General features: G+C 32.0%; 1 protein-coding gene across 1 annotated transcript in view; it reads left to right on the top strand.

Annotated features, from left to right (window-relative positions):
• LOC129233018 (60S ribosomal protein L12-like) overlaps positions 1 to 15,270 on the top strand; it is a 29,199-nt gene extending 13,929 nt beyond the window's left edge. Inside the window, exons 4-5 of the mRNA XM_054867099.1 lie at positions 14,945 to 15,144; positions 15,232 to 15,270. Of these exons, the coding sequence (XP_054723074.1) occupies positions 14,945 to 15,144; positions 15,232 to 15,237 (206 nt within the window). The 3' untranslated portion in view covers positions 15,238 to 15,270. The remainder of the gene's footprint in view (positions 1 to 14,944; positions 15,145 to 15,231) is intronic.
• Positions 15,271 to 24,529: the final 9,259 nt, after the last annotated feature.

The raw sequence follows: 24,529 nt of genomic DNA, 5'->3' as shown, positions 1-24,529 counted from the left end.
TTCACAAAAATCCGATCAATCAAAACGGACCCTTCACAAAATTCTGGTAAACAAAAACGGATCCTTCACAAATTGTTGATTGAAAGAGCAAATCTCAAATTAAAATAATACAGCATATTTAAAGTTAAATTAGAGGAATCAACTTATACAAAAAATGTTAATTTTGCAAAAGAAAAAAAAATCGGCACTCGTGATGCTCCTGCAAGCCATAAATAATTACTACGGCCAAATAAATATAATGCCTGTTGTTGGTTTCTTTGAAAGAAATTAACAGCTGAAAGTCAGTTTGGTTTATAATTTTGCTTGTTTGTTTTATGCAGCGGTGTTGTTGTAAACTTCTTTGGAAAAGCGTCAACATTCTCTGAATAGGCGTAGTAAGCACTTTTCTTCCCACTCATGATTTAATCGTCAATAATATACAGCGAAATGAATTTAGAACTGCAATGGATAGTATGGGTGGGGCGGATGTGATCGCTTCAGATAGGGTTACAAAATTCAAACTTATCGCCACTTAGTGTCTGGTGGTGCGATGTTAAACTGTTATTTTGGGAGAATGTTATATGGGTTTGGTTCTTCGATACTAAAAAGGATAATTAACTTTAAATAAACTTTTATTAACAGTTATTTTTTTCTATAGATGCCTACATTTTGAAAAATGCAATCTTTTTACATCCGATATGAGAATCATATTTTATTCTTTTTTTCAAGCTAACTTCGCTTTATTAGGATGCAAATAAATGAAAAGTCTCTTTATTTTTGTAACAAAGCTTATTTCAAGTTTTTAAAGGGGAATTCCATTTTCTTTTATGAGTCGATAATTAAAATGCTGAATCGATGGTTTATTTTTTATTTTATTTATTTATTTATTTTTGCTTCAGCTGTGTCCAGATATTAATGATATGTTTATTATATGACTCTAAAATGCAATTCAAAAGTAATTTTATCAAAAATATTTCTTTTACAAGCCGTTTTTGTACTTTTGATTCCTTCACTTTGAGGATTGCAATCTCTTTGCATCCGCTGTGGAAATCTGATTTTTCGAATTTTTGATGTTTAGTACGCTTAGTTTAGAGGTAAACACACAAAATATTTTTTTATTTTTGTGAAAATCACGGAGTTTATAAGGTTTGAACGAAACTGGGTGCTCTTAAACAGTGTCTTGGGTTAAAAAGTTAAATGCTGAACCCCTGCCTATTTTTTTTTTCTTGCAGTTATTTTAAATACTATACAAAAAACATTTCTAGTATAATTTAACATGATGTAGAATGGTAGATAAATACTGATACTTGAGGGGTGCCCATCTCACAGGGAGCGATGCCTCCCCCCTCTCCCCAAATACTAGAAAAACACTCAAGAATGATATTCTCAACAGAAAAGAGGCAAAACACTCAACTTTAAGTGTCAATGAAGCAGTTTCCACCCTCAAGAGTCTAAACTTTCGTTTTTACAAGAAAAAAAAATTTAATTTTGATTTTTCACAACAATAACTGATTTTTCACAAAATTATTTTATTTTTCACAAAAAACGGACCTTGTGAAAAATCCTGGACAGACCCCTGATAAACATTTAATTATATTATTGCAATTTGTACTCTCTTGAAAAACCTTGCAAGTGTTTAAAAAAAGTTCATTTTCGAATGCTTGAAAGCCTTAATTTTTTTTCCAAGACTTTAAATCTTTGAAAGGTTTCTAAGTGCTTTAATTCTTTCAAAAAATATTGGATTGTGCTCAAAATTTTTCAAAAATGTTTTATCTGTTCAATTTCTTAAACATGTTGTGTTCACTATGCAGCATCCATTGCGGAAAGTCGCTTCCTGTGTTTGATAGTTTAAACCTTTTGCATCTTGTGAATATTTTGAAATTTTTGGTAATCGGAAGTTATTTTGACATATGCGACCTTAGGTTAGCTTATTTTGTGAATTTCGATGGATAATGAACAAATTTATTTTTGGAACCATGGCAATGTTAAACTTACTCTGACTTATCAGGGCCCAATACAGGCAGATTTTGCTACCGTTTTTCGGTACCTTCACAAAAATCTTGTTTTGAAATCGGTACTTTCACAAAAATCAAGTAATAAAATCAGTGGCTTCACAAAAACATGGAAAATTTCACAAAAATTCGCATTTTAAAATATAAAATTTGTTTCTCTGTTTAAAACAAAATTTACTCATAAAATAAAATTCTAAGCAGGTTTATATGAACAGTCGCTTAAATAGAAACTTTTGTAATATTTTAACTCATTTTTAGCTGTTTCTCGCCTAAGTGTATTTAGGCAATATTATCGCAATCTTTCAACATCTGTTTTGGGAAACCGTTTTTCTCATCATTTCCTGTAATGTACACAGTACATAGCCTTTTAAGCTGGAATTAAGTTGTTATTTTTCATACTTCTTAGGTTTTTAGCTCCCCCCCCCCCTCCCCAAAAAACGAAATCTGTTAAAAATAATACTAGATGACATTTACCCTTTTCGAACTAAAATTTCACTTGTTCAACTTCTCTTTTACAAAAATTTGGATGCCTCTAAAATTTTACAAAAACAACGCTGATAAAAAATAAAAACTTACACAAAAATAGAATAATGCAATACTTTCACAAAAATAGGTAGCGAGAAAAAAATCCCGGATTGGCCCCTGCTTATTTTGACATGATCACATGTGTTACATCATATTAGATTATTTTTTAATAACTGAAAAACTTATTACTTTTTATTGTAGCTTATATGCTTGTTTTTTGCAAGCTTGATTTTAACATTTATTGGCTTTTTTTTTTTTTGGTCATTGCTGATTTTTTTGGGGAAAAAATTGAATCAACACAATTGAGCACAAATTAACGTTTGTATTTTAAGTGTAATTTTTTACAAGTTTATTTTAGGTGTTTTATAGGGGTGATTGTGTTGTAATATTAACATTCATTGTGTAGTCCTGTTGTTCCAAATCATCATTTTGTATCGGATATGAGAATCTTATTGTGTGTCCGATATCAGAGAGTTAAATGCTGCAAATGAATGAAAAGTCTCTTTATTTTTGTTATAGCGTTTATTTTAAGTTTTTAAAGCTGAATTCCATTTTCTTTTATGAGTCAAAAATTTAAATGCTGAATCGATGGTTCATTTTTAACATGCTTTTATTAGCTATGTATGTATGTATCTTGTAACGGAATCTTGCAGCTCAAATTTCGCCCACTTCCTGCGATCGGATTCTTTTGAAATTTGGCAAGCGACCTCAGACCCGATGACAATGCAATTTTCTGTAATCAAATTAATTAATTAACTCTTTTAATTGTTAGTTTCCTCCAATTTTAATCAATATTTTGGCATAAATCCAACAATGAAAAAGGAAAAATTTTTAAAAATACATTAAAAAATGCTCGCAAAAAGTAGTTCAAAATATCTATAAAAACCTTTAAATTTTCTGCATCATACAAAATGTGTTCCAATGTTCCAAGGTAATTAGAACATAAAATATAATTGTTTTTAACTCATTTCATGCCAAAATTTAGGTGAGCCTTCCATTGGAAATGCATTGCTGATCAGACCATTGTTGAACAAACTTTTATTCAAATGCATCTCAAATTTTCTAAGTAATGTAGATATGATTTCTGCAAACATACATCGATGACTCACAGTAGCTTCCTATCGGGGTGCCCTCGTCTTAACTTTAAGATATTACCTCGCACTCGTTTTATAAATAGTTTCTTTGCCTGATCATTCTCCAACATAAGACTAAAAAACAGAAAAATAAAATAATAGTTTAAAAAACTAAAAAAACACGCTTTCGTAGCAAAATGAACTAAAAAGTGAAAAATAATCTTTGGATGATAGTAGTTGACCAATCACTTAATTTTAATGTCATACAAAACAGCGTGGGGGGCTTCTTATCAGTTGTCTTGAATTTCTTCCATTTAATGTCCAAGCAAAAATGTAAATAGACAGCCCCCCACGCTTTTTTGTATTACATTAAAAAAGGGGATAGGTCAACTACTATCATCCAAAGATTATTTTTCACTTTTTAGTTCATTTTGCTACGAAAGCGTGTTTTTTTTTTTTTTAGTTTTTTAAACTATTATTTTATTTATTTATTTATTTTTTTTTTTTTTTTGATTCAACTCTGTCCAGACATAAGTGATATGTTTATCATAGGACTCTAAAATGCAATTCTGAAATAATTTTATCAGAAATATTTATTTTACAAGTCGTTTTTATACTTTTGATTTTTTCACTTTGAGGATTGCAATCTCTTTGCATCCGCTATGGGAATCTGATTTTTCGAATTTTCGATGTTTAGTACTCTTTGTTAAGAGGTAAACAAATTAAGTATTTTTTTATTTTTGTAAAAAATCACGGAGTTTATAAGATTTAAACAAAATTCTGTGCACTTTAACGATGTCTTGGTTCAAAAAGTTAAATGCTGAATCCCTGCCTGAATTTCTTTGTTACAATTACTTTAAATACTATGCATATAACATTTCCAGTATAATTTAACATAATGTAGAATGGTTTTTCGATGCTAAAAAGTATAATTAACTTGAAATAAATGTACCGTTTTTTCCTATAGATGCCTACATTTTGAAAAATGCAATCTTTTTACATCCGATAGGAGAATCATGTTTTATTCTTTTTTCAAGCTACTTCGCTTTATTAGGATGCAAATAAATGAAAAGTTTCTTCATTTTTGTAACAAAGCTTATTTCAAGTTTTTAAAGCGGAATTCCATTTCCTTTTATGAATTAATAATTAAAATGCTGAATTGATGGTTTATTTTATTTTATTTATTTATTTATTTATTTTTTATTTTATTTTATTTTTTTTTTTTTTTTTTGCTTTTTTTACTGTCCAGATATTAATGATGTGTTTATCATAGGAATGATAAAATTTTGATAATTTTATCAAAAATATTTATTTTATAAGCCGTTTTTATACTTCTGATGCTTTCACTTTGAGGATTGCAATCTCTTTGCATCCACTATGAGAATCTGATTTTTCGAATTTTCGATGTTCAGTACGCTTAGTTAAGAAGTAAACAAATAAAATATTTTTTTATTTTTGTAAAAATCACGGAGTTTATAAGTTTTAAGCAAAACTCTGTGCTCTTAAACAGTGTCTTGGGTTAAAAAGTTAAATGCTAAACCCCTGAATTTTTTTTTCCTACAGTTATTTTAAATACTATACAAAAAACATTTCTAGTATAATTTAACATGATGTAGCATGGTAGATAAATATTGTTACTTGAGGGGTGCCCATCTCCCCCAGTGAACGATGCCCCCCCCCCAAATACTCGAGAAACACTCAAGAATGATATTCTCAACAGAAAAGAGTCAAAACACTTAACTTTAAGTGTCAATGATGCAGTTTCCACCATCTCAAGAGTCTAAACTTTCGTTTTTACAAGAAAAAAAAAATTTAATTATTTGATTTTTCACAAAATTATTTTATTTTTCACAAAAAAACGGACCTTGTGAAAAATCCTGGACAGACCCCTGATAAACATTTAATTATATTATTGCAATTTGTACTCTCTTGAAAAACCTTGCAAGTGTTTAAAAAAGTTCATTTTCAAATGCTTGAAAGCCTTAATTTTTTTTCAAGACTTTGTGAATCTTTGAAAGGTTTCTAAGTGCTTTAATTCTTTCAAAAAATATTGGATTGTGCACAAAATTTTTCAAAAATATTTTATCTGTTCAATTTCTTAAACATGTTGTGTTCACTATGCAGCATCCATTGCGGAAAGTCGCTTCCTGTGTTTGATAGTTTAAACCTTTTGCATCTTGTGAATATTTTGAAATTTTTGGTAATCAGAAGTTATTTTGACATATATGCGACCTTAGGTTAGCTTATTTTGTGAATTTCGATAGATAATGAATGGTAAATAAATATTGATATTTGAGGGGTGCCCATCTCCCCAGAGAGCGATGCCGCACTCCTGTACCCCAATACTCGAGAAACAATCAAGAATGATATTCTCAACAGAAAAGAGGGAAAACACTCTACTTTAACCCTTTCTGGGGCACATCATTAATTTTTAAGAAATATGTAGAAAAAAACACCACAAGTAGGTTTATTTGATCATCTAGACATAGATTTTTCAGTTGAAAAAAATTTTTTGGCAACCTTTTTCGATGGGGGTGGTGTCCCCATTTGTTCACATCCCCCCCCCCCTGGGGAAGGACAAAAACATTTTTACGCATGTAAAAATGAATTTGAATCATTTAGAACAATATGATTGAGTACCTCAGGTAAAATCAAGAAAAATGATTCACTGTTTCAGCGCTAATTAAAAATTTTAAAATCTGAAACAAAATTCCAATTTTGGGGTAAGCGAAAAATTGAAAATTTGGTGAATTGGACAAGAAATTAAGCCTACAAAAAAAATTTTTTTTTTTTTTTTTTGTTTTGTTATTCTGCCATCTCATTTTGTTCATTGAACTCAAAAGTGGAATCAAGCGATCTTGATTCAAAACATTCGGAAAGAAAAGAAAAAAATTTATAAATTGGTGGTTTCACAGCGCGACCACCGCCCCTGAAAGTTTTAAGTGTCAATGATGCAGCTTGCGCCATCTCAAAACTCAAAAATTTTGTTTTTACATTTTTTTTTTTTTTTTTTTTTTTTGCAAAATTTGATTTCTCACAAAAAACAGACCCAGTGAAAAATCCTGGACAGACCCCTGGTATGTATGTCATGTAACTCAAGAACGGTATGTCCTAGAAAGTTGAAATTTGGTACATAGACTCCTAGTGGGGTTTAGTTGGACACCTCCCCTTTTGGTTGTATTCGGGTGTTTATAAAAGGGTCTTTTGCCCCTTTTTGTTGGGAAATCATTGTTAATTTCGATGTATACTCTAGTAGTGTTATAATTTGGCCGAGACTTGGCGAAATATTTCCAGTCTTTTGGTCGCCAACTTGGCTACAAATTTGGCAAAATTTTTTTAAATCTGGTTTTAATTTGGTCACTGTTGGGGATATTTAGAGAGTAAGCTATTGATTTGCATTAAAATTGCCTATAATGGGGTAATGACAATGAATTGGAGTGAATAGAAGCTCGTTTCCTTTTCTCTTTCAGCATAAAAAAATGCTATCTTTTTCACTTTATCACACTGCCTTGTGAATAAAGTAGTAAGAATAGCTAAAGAAATTTTTCAGATGAAAAGGAATCGTGTGTTTTGTTTGCACGATGCTTTCATTCTGAGAGACATTTAGATGTTTTCTTTCACTTCAAATAAATTAAGTTTATGAAATTTTGAACCTCAACAAGTTGTTTTAGAATAAAATAATAGTTTAAAAACCTAAAAAAACATGCTTTCGTAGCAAAATGAACTAAAAAGTGAAAAATAATCTTTGGATGATAGTAGTTCACCGATCACTTAATTTTAATGTAATACAAAAAAGCGCGGGGGGGGGGGGGGGGGGTCTTCTTATCAGTTGTCTTGAATTTCCTCCATTTGTTGTCCAAGTAAAAATGTAAATAGATACCAAAGATTATTTTTCACTTTTTAGTTCATTTTGCTACGAAAGCGTGTTTTTTTAGTTTTTTAAACTATTTTATTTTTCTGTTTTTTAGTCTTATGTTGGAGAATTATCAGGCAAAGAAACTATTTATAAAACGAGTGCGAGGTAATATCTTAAAGTTAAGACAAGGGCACCCCGATGGGAAGCTACTGTGAGTCATCGATGTATGTTTGTGGAAATCATATTTATATTTAAAAATTTGAGATGCATTTAAATAAATGTTTTTTTCAACAATGGTCTGATCAGCAATGAATTTCCAATTGAAGGCTCCCCTAAATTTTGGCATGAGATTAGTTAAAAATAGTTATATTTCATGTCCTAAGTAGCTTGGAACATTGGAACACATTTTGTCTGATGCAGAAAATTGAAAGATTTTTGTAGACATTTTTAAATAGTTTTTGCGAGCATTTTTTAATGTATTTTTTAAAAATTTTCCTATTCCACATTGTTGGATTTATGCCAAAATATTGATTAAAATTAGAGGAAACCAACAATTAAAAGAGTTAATTAATTAATTTGATTATAGAATATTGCATTGTCATGGGGTCTGAGGTCGCGTGCCAAATTTCAAAAGAATCCGATCGCAGGAAGTGGGCGAAATTTGAGCTGCAAGATTCCGTTACAAGATACATACATACATACAGGTGACGCTAATAAAAGCATGTTAAAAAAAGTATAAAACCATGAATTTACAGTAATTCATAGGTGCCGAAAATGTTTTGGCTTCTCACAATCCGTATAACATATTCCCTAAATTAACTTTTTTTTATAATTTAACAACATAAATATAAATTCATTTTCTTATGTATTGAAACTTTTTGCAGTGAGTTACAAGTTGATACAAGTTGACAAAGATACAAGTTGTATCTTTGTCAAGTAGGCTGAATTTGTAGAATGCCTAGGTACTTAAGGTGAATTAAGTAAATGCACATGCAAGTTTTAATATAATAGTGTTAAATAAATTTTTGTTAAAGAATGTACACTATTAATTGACAAATGTAGTGGAAATACTGAATGCAAAAAGATAGCGCATTCAAAATTCTATAGAGTAATGTACAGAAGAAAAAATGTTGTCTATAAAAATTATTTAAATAAATAACAAAAAGAAATGATGTTGTACAGACAAGCATAAAAATGAATAAAAGTCGACTCGTTTCTACAAGAAGCTTAGACTCGGATGCAGCCGGTTTAAAAAATTGTAGTAGGCAAGTCAAAATAATGAGCATGCTAGTCTATGGCTGTATAGCATATTGCAGGGTTGTTTTTTTTTTGGTTTAAACCGGGTTTTTTTGGTTTAAATACTATTTGCGAGAAAAAAAAATTTCGGAAGGTAATTAAGGTTCCATGTAATTAACAGTTATTCAATAGTCACATTATACCTAATTTCTTGATTAATTAAAGAGATTAGAACACAATCTTGTAACTAAATTAAATAATTAAAATAGCTTTCTGCGGGGAAATATTGATTGAAATGTTTGACTTGATTAACATATTAGTATGCATGTATATATAGACCCTTTATGATACGAAATACTGGCTTCATTTTTGATTTCATCAAATGAAAGCCAGATTAGGTCTTCTTTTCTACCAGAATTAGAGACATTCTTTTTAAAACAATATGAGTAAGTAACTTTTGTAAACTGCACAGGTTAGCTAAGGCAAAGCAGATACCAAAATCCCAATTCCAATGAACAAAAGGGGTGAAAAAAAGAAAAAACCAATGGAAAGTGTAGTTTATATGTAAAGATTTATATATTTCTCAATCAATTTTTACGCATACATTTGCATTTTGTTCTGGGAATTTAAAAATTTGTCTTTTACATTATAATATAAGGAACTATTATGTATCATAATATGAAGTATAAACTTTTTTTTTAAATTAGATTCAAAAAATATTATTTGTGTTCTCCTGCAGAACAAATCTTAATTTTTAGGTGCAAACAATTAAGTTAGACTGTTGATTACCTTACAAGTCAAAGTTAAAATTCCAGGAAAGTGCAAATAAATGGGCAAAAATGTCACGCCCCTGCAACAGGAGTGAGCAATATAATGCGTTGCATCTACAATAAAAGATTCAATCCTTAGTAAATCTTAAATAATCATGCAAATTAAGCATAATGATGGAAGTTGACTGAAATCTGCTTTATGGCACATAAATGAAATAAAAAATATATTAATATTTTTTTTTCAATTAAAGCTTGTAATACATTTTGAAGAAGCAACTTTGCAATTTTAGTATTTATCTCTGCAACTTAGCTAGGAACTTAGCATAAATGGAATTTTACATTTTTCAATATGTGTGGGGAAATCGATGTAAACCTGTAAAATGGATTTTTTTTTTTTTTTTTGGCTTTAAAAAAAAAAAAAAAAAAAAATTTAGAAAAAAAAACGCATGGTTTTTTTAAAAAAAACCAATTAGTTTAAACCATGGTTTAAACCAAACAACCCTGGCATATTGAGGCTCGTTTTTGCAGTCTAGAACCCGAAAACTGATAAGGGTTCATAGTTAAAATCATCCACAAAATTATTCCTGATCCTATATTGCTTGGTTGGACATATTTTGCACCCCTTCAGGGTTATCTTTTAGCTTCTATTGTATGTATTAAGTAGGGGAATGTAGGGCAAAGTGAAATGGGCTTAGGATTTTTTCGTAGTAATTTTTAGCTTTCGAAAAATAGCGGCAATTTCTCACTTTTATTTTTCATGGGGCAAAGTGAAAAATAAATATTTTTCTAATGAAATATTTTCTATTTGATTGTAAAAAGTGTTTTTGATCAATTGAAACAGAAAATAAAATTTTGAATATACACAGTCGAACCTTGATATCTCAAACCTCCTTATCTCAAAACCCTTGATATCTCGAAAAAATATTTTTCCCCTGCATTTTTTATAAAAACCCCTATGTATTTTCCATAGTTATCTCGAAATTTATTTTTCGAAAACCTTGATATGTCGAAATTTTTGCACAGAAGCAAGTTTCAGTTGTCTTTTTTTTTTTTTTTTTGGCAATTTTTGTAGTAAAATCAGTTCTAGGGACCAGTTTTCATCTCTCTTCTTGGAAACTTTGTGATTAGGGGATTGAAGCTAGATAATAGGGGAGTGTTGGTATGAAAGGGGTGCTGTGTTTTCCCCAGAGTTTAGAATCTTTGTGCATTTCTCTCGAACATGTTGTCCATTTTCAGGAAAGGGGGTTGATTCTTCGCCAAACACTTTTCTAGTGAAAACAGAAAAAGCGTTCCTCATTTTCATCTTTCTGCTTTTTTAACTCCTACAAAATGGCTGCTGAAAAGTTTTTGAATGACGGGAGCTACTAGTTGAAGATAAAAATTTTTAAATTTTTAACTCCTACAAAATGGCTGCTGAAAAGTTTTTGAATGACGGGAGCTACTAGTTGAAGATAAGAATTTTTAAATTTTTAACTCCTACAAAATGGCTGCTGAAAAGTTTTTGAATGACAGGAGCTACTAGTTGAAGATAAGAATTTTTAAATTTTTAACTCCTACAAAATGGCTGCTGAAAAGTTTTTGAATGACAGGAGCTACTAGTTGAAGATAAGAATTTTTAAATTTTTAACTCCTACAAAATGGCTGCTGAAAAGTTTTTGAATGACAGGAGCTACTAGTTGAAGATAAGAATTTTTAAATTTTTAACTCCTACAAAATGGCTGCTGAAAAGTTTTTGAATGACAGGAGCTACTAGTTGAAGATAAGAATTTTTAAATTTTTAACTCCTACAAAATGGCTGCTGAAAAGTTTTTGAATGACGGGAGCTACTAGTTGAAGATAAGAATTTTTAAATTTTTTGGTAAAAAACCAAGTTGAAATTGTTGTTCATTTCAAAATCTCATCCCGTGCACTTTCGACAATTAAAAAATTTCAAATCTAGTAAAATATTGAAGACTACTTCATTAACTATAATTCAAAGTGGTCTCATAGTACATATATAAATGCATATAGCGTACATGTGTGCAATTGTGAGAGTTTCTAGTGTAAGTTTTTAAAAACCTTGATAACTCAAAAGCTCGATATCTCGAAATTTTTCCCCGTCCCGAGAGATTTGAGATATTGAGGTTGTACTGTAAATGGAAATATAAACAAATAATTAAGTTAACTTATTAATCAATGTATGAAGAAAAATAAATGAGTGAGCAAAAGAGAGAATGAATAAGAAAATAGGAGAACGAATGAATAATTAAGTGACTTACTAAAGGAAGAAATGTAAATCAATTATTTAATACATGAATACGTACATGTTTTTAGTAAATGATTGAGTGAGTAAACAAAATGAGCAATTTCACTTTGCCCCGCACGTACTTGACTACTTGAGCAAAAAAAATTTAAAACACAAATAAGCTTAATACAGTAAAACCTGTAAAGTTGACCACCCTTGTAAGTTGACCACCTGTCTAAGTTGACCGCTTTTGTCAGGAACGGAATTAATCCTATCTTACATAACGAAGGAAAACCTTTGTAACTTGACCACCTCTCTATCTTGACCACCTGTCTATCTTGACCACTAATATACACCAGCTTTGGTTTGGAGTATTGTAAAAAACCCTTTGTAAGTTGACCACTAGGCAAAAGCAAAGCTTTATCAGTTATGCCTCAAATAAGAAACCAGACACATTTTAGAAAAACCTATGAATATTTATGTTTCCATCGAAAAATATTGGGCTCATGTTAAGTCCCAGAAAATGAGCCTAACTTCAATAAGGAGTTATTTTGTTGAAAAATAGATTACCATGGTCACAAATGTACAAGAAAAAAATCAAATGAAGAATTTGAGTCACTTTTGACTAGTTATGATTTTTTAGGAATTGTTAATATCAAGTAAGTAGTTTTTCATAAGCAATGAGGCAATTTTTTTTTTTTTGATCGATTCACATAAATTTTAAATTTGTATGATACTTTACATGTCATTCTGGTAAATAATCTCTAAAAATATTTAAACATTTTTTTCTTATTGTTTTAAAGTAATGTTAAACAATGAAAGTGAGTTTAAAGCATTCCAATTAATTAAAAAAAATAGTTTTCATTACTACCCTCTATAAGTTGACCACCTGTCTAAGTTGACCGCCAAAGTACTGCACCGCAAGTAGTCAACTTACACAGGTTTCACTGTATTAGCTAATTCAATATTTCATTGCATATAAGAAGTTCTCAATTAATACATAAAATGTTAATAACAGTAACTTACTTATTTCTAGTATACAAAATAATTTTTGACTTTCAACAATTATTATAATAAGGGTATCAATTTTTGAAAATTGCCGCTATTATCATATGCTTTAATATTTGGCGGTATTATTTTCTTGACTAGAATAGATGTATGTCCATGTGCAGCTACATTGTTTAAGGATAGGTGGTGCAAAACGCAGAGTAAATATTTCACTTTGCCCCTACATTCTCCTAAATTATGGGGTGAAGCATTTTTTAGGGCTTGTAGAGGGTGTGGATGTTTACAGGGGCCAATCCAGGATTTTTTTCTCGCTACCTATTTTTGTGAAAGTATTGCATCATTCTATTTTTTGGTGAAAGGTTTTTTTTTTATCAGCATTGTTTTTGTGAAATTTCAGAGGCATCCTAATTTTTGTAAAAGAGAAGTAGAACAAGTAAAATTTTAGTTGGAAAAGTGTAAATGTCATCTAGTATTATTTTTAACAGATTTCGTTTTTTTGGAGAGGGGGGAGCTAAAAACCTAAGAAGTATGAAAAATACCATCGTAATTTCAGCGTAATGGGCTATGTACTGTGTACGATATAGGAAATTATGAGAAAAACGGTTTCGCAAAACAGATGTTTAAAGATTGCGACAATATTGCATAAATACACTTAGGCAAGAAACAGCTAAAAATGAGTTAAAATACTACAAAAAGGTTTCTATTTAAGCGATTGTTCATATAAACCTGCTTATAATTTTATTTTATGAGTAAATTTTGTTTTAAACAGAGAAACAAATTTTATAGTTTAAAATGCTAATTTTTGTGAAATTTTCGATGTTTTTGTGAAGCTACTGATTTTATTACTTGATTTTTGTGAAGGTACCGATAAACAGCAAAATCAGCCTATATTGAGCCCTGTAAACTGTTTTAATTAAAGGCCATTGAATAAAATATTGCATTATAATGTGACAATATTCATTTCTTTAGTTTTCAGTTGGAATAAAACACAATTTCAGACTTACGTGTGCACTTTTTAGTTAAAGAAAATATTCCGGAAATTATTCCCTGCGTTAAAGACAATCCTTTGAAGTTCATTTTTGTAAACATTTTCCCAAGTTATAGATGAGTAATATGGTATTTATTAAGAAACCGGTATTTATTAAGTTTTCCAAAAATTGTCAAAAATGCGTATTTTAAAAAAATGGCGGGAAAATCGGAAAAAAGTTGTCGGTTTTCTGGTTTCCCGTATAAAAGGTTCTGCACTGTATAATTTTTTTTTTCACTTAAATGTGTAGAATTAAATAATAGAAAGCATTTCTTTGGATGAAAAATTTCGAAGGGGGTGTGAACCCTATAAACCACCTCCTTGCATACGGCCCAAGCTTCTATTGTATATTAAGAAAATTGGGATGAAACATTTTTTTTTAGGGCTTGTTAGAGGGTCATGGATGTTTACTATAGCTTTCTAACTTCTAGCCATTATTGTCCCATTTTATATTTTTTGAAAACTAACGATGTCATCAGCTGTATAGATGTCATACTTGCCAACTCTACTGTTTTTAACGGGAGACTCCCGTTTTTTGTTTCCATCTCCCGATTTTCCTTTTTTTTTAAAGATTTTCTCCCGTTTTTTCAGTCAATCATCAAAAAGTTTCACTTTCTTCTCAATAGATGGCGCTCCTTTCTAGTCTACCAATGTCAGGGAATAAGAATTTTTCCAATTAATAGCTCCGTTAGTAAAAATTGAATTTTTGGAAGCTTTCCACATTGCATGTTCAACGAAGCACGTGCTCTGCCGAAAATGGCAGCAGATTTCAATCTTTTTGCATCTTGAAAATATTTCAATTATTTTGAAAGTTCGAAGTTATTTTAACTTGTGCTACCCTGTACCTACTTATTGTATATATTATTTTCATTATATATTGATTTTTTTTTTGTCGGATTTTAAGAGTTAAATTTCGGTAGCTACTTTTCTGGAAGAGACTGGGGAATGTACAGAACTTTAAGCAAGTTCACTACTTACTATTAGGTTTTTCCTTTGCAGTATGTTCTTCTTGCTACTACCAATTAGCTTACATCTGCGAAAAATCCCCATTTCACTTTAAATTTAGTATTCATGTTATTTAAAATCACAATTAATAATCATGTTGCAAAGATATGCCACTGGTGAATCACTTATATACCGCTAATGGAATCTCCTGTTTTTTTTTCTTCGAAGGTTGGCAAGTATGAGATGTTAATTTTTCTTTTATTTATTTATTTATTTATTTCTAATTTAGTGAAGCACAATGGAAACTTGACGTTTGATGACATTCTCACCATCGCAAGGACTATGCGACCTCGATCGATGGCAAGACATTTGTCTGGTACCTGTAAAGAAATTTTAGGCACTGCTGCATCTGTGGGTTGCACGATTGACGGAAGTGTGCCTAGGGACATAATTAAACAAATCAACAGCGGAGAAGTGGAAGTTCCGGACGTGAGTGTATTTTCTGTCTTGAATTTGATCCCGGTCGTGCCGTTGATATTCAGTACATTTAAATTCGTTTTTTCTTTCTCTTTTCAGGAATGAAGCTGAGTGAAATAAAATTTCTGTAATTATTAACTTTGTTTCTGTCTCATTTGAGTTTGACTTTATCAGTTGACTATTTAGGTTCACAGTTAAAGAACAAACCTATTCTATGTTGAACTGGCTCAAAAATTTTGGAAAAAAAAAACATAACAGCTAACTAAATTACCACACAACCTTCATTTATGTTAAAATTCATGGAAATTAGCTCTTTTTTTTTTTTTTCTGACAGAAGCCAAAATTAGGTCAAGACCATCACTTGGGGAATACCAAAAACAGCCATCTTCAGACTTCGACACAAGGAAATATGTTGTATCTTGACACTTATTATACAGTAGAAGACCGTTATAACGCTGACCTATATAATGCAATTCTCTGTAAACCGCACAACTTTTCAGAAGTAAACAATAGATTTTGAAGTTAAAAAACTCCCTGTGTTTTGTCTTGCAAACATAAAAATGGTTAGGCAAATTAAATTTTGAAACAGTTTTTCATCTTTTCATCTTCATTCAAAGTTTTAAAATGAAAATGAGTGTTCACAGTAAAAAGAAAATACCAGCAGATGGCTCTTGAAAATGCAGCTGTTATGCAAACCATGAAGCTAGCAGAAGTGCAGGATTTTGATTGTGAAACATATTTATTTGTGAGTAACTAATTGTAATATTGGTGCTTTAGTACTCGTTGCAGATAAAACTCATTCTGAAGTGCTAATATATAGATATAATCTGAATATTAGTTTCAAAATGTGTGAACTGATCTATATAACGCAAAAACCTGTATAACGCAAAAGCTGTGGTCCCAAGGTGTGCGTTATAACAGTCTTCTACTGTATGAGCAAAGGTCAGTTTTAATGTGTAATATGTCTTCGTAAAACCCATCCAACAATATGCGATAACTTCAGCATTTGTATCTGTCAACATATAAGTTAACTTTCATATTTAAATCAGGGTTGCCACGCCACAGGGAATTGTATTTTTAATTGAGGCTTTTAAGGCCCAAGTAATAAATTGTAAAGAAAAGTTTTTTTTTTTTAAATTTAACTTGAAATTCAATCACCATGGTATTATTTCAGTTATAATGAATTCTTCATTTCCCGTTTTTTTATTAATTTTTCCATTAAAGTGAATTTGTTGCCAAGATTTGAAAACTAGCAGGGCCAGTTGGCCGTAACTGTGCCAAATTTCTGAAATGATCTTGCCAAAAAAAAAAAACTGCTGTTTATAGGTTAATTTCAGGGATAACTATCAGATCATTGAAAGTCATTTTAAATTTAACAACATTTTTATTTTTAGGTGATATATTTGTTTGATGACATAAATCAATCTATACACAAAAAATCTGATGCCTTTAAAGAATCTGTTTGGGGGTGGGGGTTGAGAAATTAAGATGAAATAAAAAATTCAGAATAGTAGTGTTAAAAACCTAGTGTTAATTTTTCAGTAAAAAATCCCAATATGAAAAAAATAAAAAATCCATTGGAAACTTTTTAGTAGATTTTGTTGTGAAATACCATTTGCCGGCAATATGACTTAACTCAAAATCCAACCTATAGTTGGGGCAAACCCAACCTAACAGCATTAAGAAGGCAATTCTGATCGTAATGGCAGCATTTTACGATGCTGCCAGGTTAGGCTTGCCCCACCTGCGGAATAATCGGCAAGCTTTAGTAAAATAGCATCAAAAACAACTCCTACAAAAATGTAAGAGTATTTTAATTACTACAGTGAAGCACCGTTTATACGTTTTTGAAGGGACTGTATGAAAAAAGCGAATAAACGAAAAAAAATGTAATAGGTACGGGTTAATGTGTATTAGACTTTGCAGGGACCAATTTTAAAAACATATAAACTGCTTCACTGTAACTGTATACTAGATGCCGGCAGGTTGGTGTACATCTGTTTCAGAATTTCAATTCTCCGTTTTAGTGTGTTAATTCTCTGGTGTCCAAAAGGAGTTAGGGTGACACACACAGATACACTGTTTTTAACTTATAAGATTTACGTTTAGAAACTAGCTGTACAAAATGGGTTTTCGAAGTTTTATGGTCTGCATGTTATTTTTATATTTTTTGAATCTTTGGATTCAGTAACCCATTGTAATCAGAGATTTGTTTCCCCAAAATGCTGTTTAGCTGTAAGGAGTGGCAAGGTTTTTTTTTTTTTTTTTTTTTTTAACCAAAATATTATGCAGGTATGATGTTTTTTTTTTTTTGCCGTTTTAGTTTGTGTGAGTTGGAACTGGGGGGTTGAGTCTAGTTAGAGACAGAAAAAAAATGTTTGCCGGTAATATTCGCCACTGTCAGCAACAGGCAACTATCTTGGTTAAAGTTTCTCCCCCTGGTGATATAAGTTTTCTCCAACTTGATGACTGCAGAATCATGCTGGCTTAAATAAAATCTATCTAAAGTTTTTGCAATTAAGAATTGCAGACATTATTGCAACTTTTCAGCCAGCACTCTGATTTTAATTCAAAACCCTTAATGCTAGAATTATGGCCGGAGTCATTTCGACCCTAAAGAAGAAATCTGTGCAGTTCCGCAAATTGTGTTAAATATTTGTAAAAATTAGTTTCAATTAAATATATTTATAATAAAGGTTATTTATATTTCTATTACGTTGAAGCATTTGAAATGCCCATAAAATAACCAGTGCTGTTTCAGATGCAGTTTTGATATGCTCACTCTTGTGCACAAAAACATAATGCTTCTAATTCTTGCTATGATATGTTCTAAGAAGCTTTTAAGTTTCTGCTCTGTTTCACTATCATTTTTATGAATATACTGAGGAGCAGCAGTTAGCAAGAAAAAAGTGCTATCAAGTGTTAAAAAATTTGGTTCATCTTGAACTTTAGTGGATTTTTTTTTTTTTTTTTTTTGAGTTACATCAGAATAGTTAGAAACTTCATGGATGTTAATTTGATAATTGAAACTATTTTAAATAATTCTCAAACACTTCAATCAAAATACAGTACAACCACATTTAAGGGAGATTCTTTTTGGTCCCAGTCCCTTTGAATAGGGTCTTCCATATATTAACCTCTATTTATGGGACAGGAATGCCAAAGAGCAAAAAAAAAAAAAAATAGTGCGTAAGAAATAGTATACTGGAATTTAAGTTTCAATTTTCCTTCAAAAATTAACTCAGGAAAGTAACATAAAAAAAAATGAGGTAGTGAGAAGCAAAGGGATGTAAGTGGACATTTCGAAGTTTCGAGTTAAACGCGTTGAAAGATCAGATCCTAGGCAGGCCTTCATTGAAATTTTTTTCTAAATCAAGCTGTATATTGGAACCAGGGGCGATTGCGTTCCGGTATTTTACCGAATTTCCGGTATTTTCGGACGTATTTCCGGTATTTTCATGTCTGAAAATACCGGAATTATGTTCTTCTTTCGTTATGCTTTTATCTCCCTACCTCCGCAATTTATTTTAAATTATATAATACTCGTCAAATATACCTGCAAGAGCCTTAAGATGGACAAATGTCAAGATAATTTTGTATAACACCAGCTCAAAAGTAACTTTGTAACCCATTAAAAATTTAATCACATGTACACACACTATTTTGACTCGGAACTATTTAATACTATGGCAAAGGTGCACTTAAGTAATAAGGGTCAAAGATTCCCCCCCCCCCCCCCCGTCTCGCTTTGAAACTTTCAGGTATTTTTGATGAACTCACAATCACCCCCGATTGGAACCTACCAGGGCTACCAGTACTATATCTTGCCCCAAGACGGAGGAGGGGTTCATCTACCATTTGTACTGTTTGACCGTGGATTGTATGTAATTTGGCAATTTGCCAAGTAAAGACAATTCCATCTGATTGAATCTATCTGGGGAGAAGGGAAAATAATGATGGGATTTTGATGCACGCGTTTTATCAGTGGCGTACCCAGGGGGGGGGGGCTGATAGGGCTACAGCCCCCCCCCCCCCGAAATTTTCAAAATTACAAAAATTATAATAAAGAACAAGTTTTTTTTTATGATGTATTTTTGAAATCTTACATTCGTATTGATATCAGAAAAGCGATACATGAACTTTTCTTAGCTACAGTTCATAAGTATCCCCCCCCCCAGCTCAAAGACTTTCGAGCTCAGCCCCCCCCCCCCCCGAACTGATTTGTCTGCGTACGCCGCTGCGTTTTATAATGTCACTAGTGCCTTATTCGTTTATTGCATTCTCAGAAATAAAATAAGGGGAAACAAGAATAGTTGCCATGGAAACAAGAAGAAAAAAATATATTTTCATTTCGCTCAGGAACGTAAAAGCAAAATGATAAGCCCAATACTTTGTTGTGAATAAATAAATTAAGCTTTGCCGTGAGAATATTGATCGAATGTACTTTAGATTTAAAAAATGTTGCTGTGAGTAAATTTTAATTTTTACATAACTAAGTCCAAGTTATAGAGAGGCACAAGTTCATATCTGTCCCTATAAACTAATGGATATTTCTATTTTCACCTATAAACCAGATATTAGCCTTTCCATATAATCGATAGTCAAACAGTTACTGGTTATCTCCAAATTTTTAATTTTGCCACTTGCATCCTTTTGCTTGTCATCGCCTCATACGTGGAGGAATCCAATTGCATATTATTATAAATATTATGCTGAAATTTACATGCATGAGCATGATTTGCCCTCTCAACAATTTATTCCAGTAGTTCAGGGCCCGGGTCGGCAAATAGGGGCTGGTTGCACCCCCAGCAGGGGTGATTGTAAGTTCATCAAAAAATACCTGAAAGTTTTAAAGCGAGAACGGGGGGGGGGGGGGTAATCTTTGCCATAGTATTAAATAGTTCTGAGTCAAAATATTGTGTGTACATTTGATTAAATTTTTAATGGATTACAAAGTTACGAGTTGGTGTTATACAAATTATCTTGACATTTGTCCATCTTAAGGCTCTTGCAGGTATATTTGATGAGTATTATATAATTTAAAAAGATTGCGGAGGTAGGGAGATAAAAGCATAACAAAAAAAAACACATAATTCCGGTATTTTCGGTCATAAAAATACCGGAAATACATCCGGAAATTCGGTAAAATACCGGAACACAATCACCCCTGACCCCCAAAGTTTTTGACCAGAAGGTTAAAAACTGATAAATTCGATTTATGTAAATTGCAAATCAATGCTCGTAAGAAAAATTCTTGCCGATTCTCAGAAGAGGCCGTGGTAGCCTGATCGGTAAGGCATTGGACTCGGGTTCGATCCTCGCTGGTCGAAGACCCACCGTCGTCTTTAATGGGGACTGGGCGACGTTAAATAGGCTCGTGGTCTCAATGTCCTCCGAGTGAAACGATACCTCTGGGGGGTGCTAGTACTAGGTAGCTATGGACTAGTTCAAAATTCTCACTAACTGTTCGATCCGGTGATGGTGCTGCCATCTATCGGTATATAAAACAATGGAGGCAAGGCCCTTAGTATGCAGTCCTCGACATAAATACAGTTGAAGTCAGTTGTGACTCTTGAATAGAATAGAATTCTCAGAAAAAAAAAACGTGCTGATGCGTGTATCACGTGACTTCCTTTTACTCCAATTTAATGACATTTTCTCATTAGTGGCAGTTTTAATATGATTCAATAGTTTGCTCTATAAAAATCACCGACAGTGGCCAAATTGAAACCAAATTTTAAAAAAAAAAATAATTTGAATTTTGACATCTTGAATTCAAATTATGTTTTTCGCAATCACGAGTGTGTGTATGTAGGCATGTGTGTTTGTGTGGGGGGGGTATGTGTGTGTAGGCATATGTGTCTGTGTGCAGGCAGGAATGTGTGGGTAGTTGTGTGTATGTATGCGTCTGTGTATGTCGGCATATGTGTTTAAGTCTGTGTGCAGGTATGAATGTGTGGGTAGTTGTGTGTATATGTATGCGTGTGTGTTTGTGTGTGTAGGTGTTTGTGTGTGTATGTGCGCGGGTGTGTGAGTAGTTGTGTATGTATGCGCGTGTGTGTAGGACATGGATGCAACCTGGAGACGGCTTTCGCTAGAGGTGCAGCATCGTGAGGAGCCCGTCGACGGTGATGGTGCGGAGGGTGGCGGTGGGAAAAATCAAAAGGAACGTCAAAAACAGTCAAATGAAAGCAATAAGCAATCGTGATTGCTCAAAAAAAATCGCCAAGTTGGCGACCAAAAGACTGGCGATATATCGCCAAGTGTCCGCCAAATTATAACACCACTTGAGTTTACATCGAAATAAACAATGATTTCCCCCCCAAAAGGGACAAAAGATCCCCTTTGGAGCATCCAAATGCAACCAAAAAGGAAGGTGCACAACTAGACCCCACTAGGAGTCTACGTACCAAATTTCAACTTTCTAGGACATTCTGTTCTTGAGTTATGCGACAGACGTCGCGAGAAAACTCATTGTAATTAACTCGGGGGGGGGGGGTCGTCAAAATGGATATTTCGGATGTCTGTACGTTCCTAGGCACATATCTACGTTTGGTCGGGTTGAAAAAAAAAAAAAAAAAACTCGACATTCATTCGGGGGTGAGCAAAATGGAAATGAAGGCCGATTTTTGGGTGAAAATTATTTCGCGAATACAATACTTCCTTTTTTGTAAAAGGAAGTAAAAAGCGAAAAAGGTGCGCTTGTTTGTGTAATCATCTGGCTTACGTCCGTGACAGCAAATTTTAGATTTTGAACGTTCAAAGTTTTTATGAACAGCTCTTTGTTTTTATGTTTGTTCAGGAGTGTCATATCATAGACTGTACTATCAAAAATTATGGGGCCCACATAACTGCGTCGCTAGTCCTAAAGCTCAAACTTCTGAAAATCCCCCCCCCCCCCCCCCCCCCAAATAAACTCACACGCGGTGGAGTCGGGTGGAAAACGTTCGATTCACTCCTTTACCCCAAATTCATCACGACTCTTACTGTCTCCACAGCACTAAAAATAAAAATTGATGAAATCAATATGAGAGTCCTGTGTGGCTGCATGATAAGTCTTCGTCACTTTCTTCTGCTAGAAACCAAATTTCAGCTACTAAATGCATAATATACTTTCATAGAAACTTCTAAAAAATAACGCTTAAAAAAAATATCGCAATTCAACAAATACCTTTTCTGCTGAGGCTATTTAATTACGCAATCTCTGAGAGACACAAGTTGGTCTTCAAGACTCAAGAGTTAAAATCATAAATATTCTTATAATTTCAGAGTAGTGATTTGACGCCTGGAAGAATTATTGGAAAATGACTTTCCATGACTGATACCTTTTAACATGCAAGACTTTGTTTAAGTTTTTATTTATTTTGTGTGCATTGTAGAGATTGCTTTGCTCTTTCAAAACATCTTCAATCCGATAACCTTAATTTTTGAACTGTTCAAGCTTAAGTTCAATTTACAACTGAAACTGTTAATAATTTTTGTACAGATGTATATTTCAACCAAGAGTGGGACTTTTCAAAAAAAGAAAAGCTCTAGTTATATATATATATATATACAGGGTTGCCAACTGCTCCACATTTTGCGGAGTTGCTCCGAAAAAATGGCGAATTTCCACAGCTCCCCAAAGAAGTTCTTTTGCTTCGCATTTCCCTCCCAAAGCTTTCAAGCTTTAATTTTGCTATTTTATCATAACAAATATGTAAATATGGGAAATTAAAGATGCTTATACTCAAAGATTGAAATAGTGTTTAAAGCTATTTTTACTTAAAACGATTATTAAAAATATTTTAGATAAGTGGTTTTAATTATTTTAATTGATTTTTATACAAAATTCGGAACTGCTCCGCAAAATTTTAAATTGCTCCTCAAATTCAGTACAAATGCTCCTCAAATTGTTTCTCCTAGGTTGGCAACCCTGGTTATATATAAATATATATATATATATAAAGAAAGAATAAAAGATGTGATATTAATCTATATGATGGTGTTAAGTCTTAACATTGATTTAATATTTTTTATAAAATAAAATTCAATTTTGAATGAAATTAACACGATTTGATGTTAAAATTTTTCGCTTGTGTGATTTTGAAGAGCAGAATGTGAAGGGTGTCCTTACATAACTTTGTTACTTCAAATATTTTTTAACTTTTCAATCTGCTTGGCTAGTAAAGAAAAACCATTTTCGTATCTTAGCAGATTAGGGAATTATTTTTGAAATACAATGGGTAAAAAAAAGAAAAGCTTTTCCTGTACCTATACTGGAAAAAAAGCCGAATTCCAAAAATCATACATTAAAACTTGACTAAAAGATTAAAGTTTAAATTGTTCTTAAACTCTAATTTTCATTAATATTAGACTCATTTTGTGATCCATTCCTGCTAGCCAATATGTGTTTTGCTCCACACTGAAGTAACTCATTTTTAAAAAAAAAAACGACCCCCCAAATGAAATGTTGATTGCCATCACTGCTCAGGGCTCACAACAACTAATTAGCAGCTCGACATAGTATAAAATGAAGACTCCAAAGAGCGTCTCTGTGTGTTTGAACTCGCAAAACTCCAGAACTCCCGGGCCGATTTTGCTGAAATTTTCACAATTTGTTCCTTTAAGCTCTGAGGTTTGCAGGCCAGTTTGAAAAGAATTCGATGAATGGTGCTTTTTTTATTCTAATTTAGGCCCAATTTTCACGTAAATTCCCCAATATGGGAGTGAAAAATTACTTGCACATATTAATATTACATATCGTTAGAAAGAGTAGAATTTCCCGCGTTCTACGCAATTTGTTTCAATGCTCCAACTTAGTTACGCCAGGAGTTATTTACATTTTTAGCTCAACTTTGTTTAGTCTTAGCTCAAATTTAGGCACTACTTTCTTCATTAAATCTCAATAAAAAGCGAAGGAATTGCCCCAGAGTTTTCTTTTTGACACCATTCAAAAGAGTTTTTTTTTTTTACTCCAGATCTAACTCGACCTATGGTAGAAAGTTTAACCCTCTATCTCCATTAGAAAAAAGTTACAAGTGAATTAAATGAAGTTCAAAAAAGCTGTTCTCTATATAAGTTTTTAACCATTTTATTATGCGTTTCCACGGTAACGCTTTTTGAATCCATTGTTTATTTCCATCTTCTTATTTTCAATTCTTAAACTTATTTTATTTTGTGTTTCCATGGTTACACTTTAAAAATCCATCTATCTCATTTTGTTTTAATGTCTTAAAAGTATTTTAATATCTGTTGTCATTGTTTGGAGGGGAAATTTTGCATGATGGTTTTTTTTTCTTTTTTTTATGCCTGATTGTTTAATATACGTCACTTGACAAAATTTTTGTTTTCAAAGTAGACCGGGCAACGCAGCTAGTTGTATATAAAACTGATAATGTGAATTGTAATTGACATA

The sequence above is a fragment of the Uloborus diversus genome, unplaced genomic scaffold (genome assembly GCF_026930045.1).
Source record: "Uloborus diversus isolate 005 unplaced genomic scaffold, Udiv.v.3.1 scaffold_15, whole genome shotgun sequence".
Classification (NCBI taxonomy): Eukaryota; Metazoa; Arthropoda; class Arachnida; order Araneae; family Uloboridae; genus Uloborus; species Uloborus diversus.
This window is presented reverse-complemented; position numbering and strand designations above follow the sequence as displayed.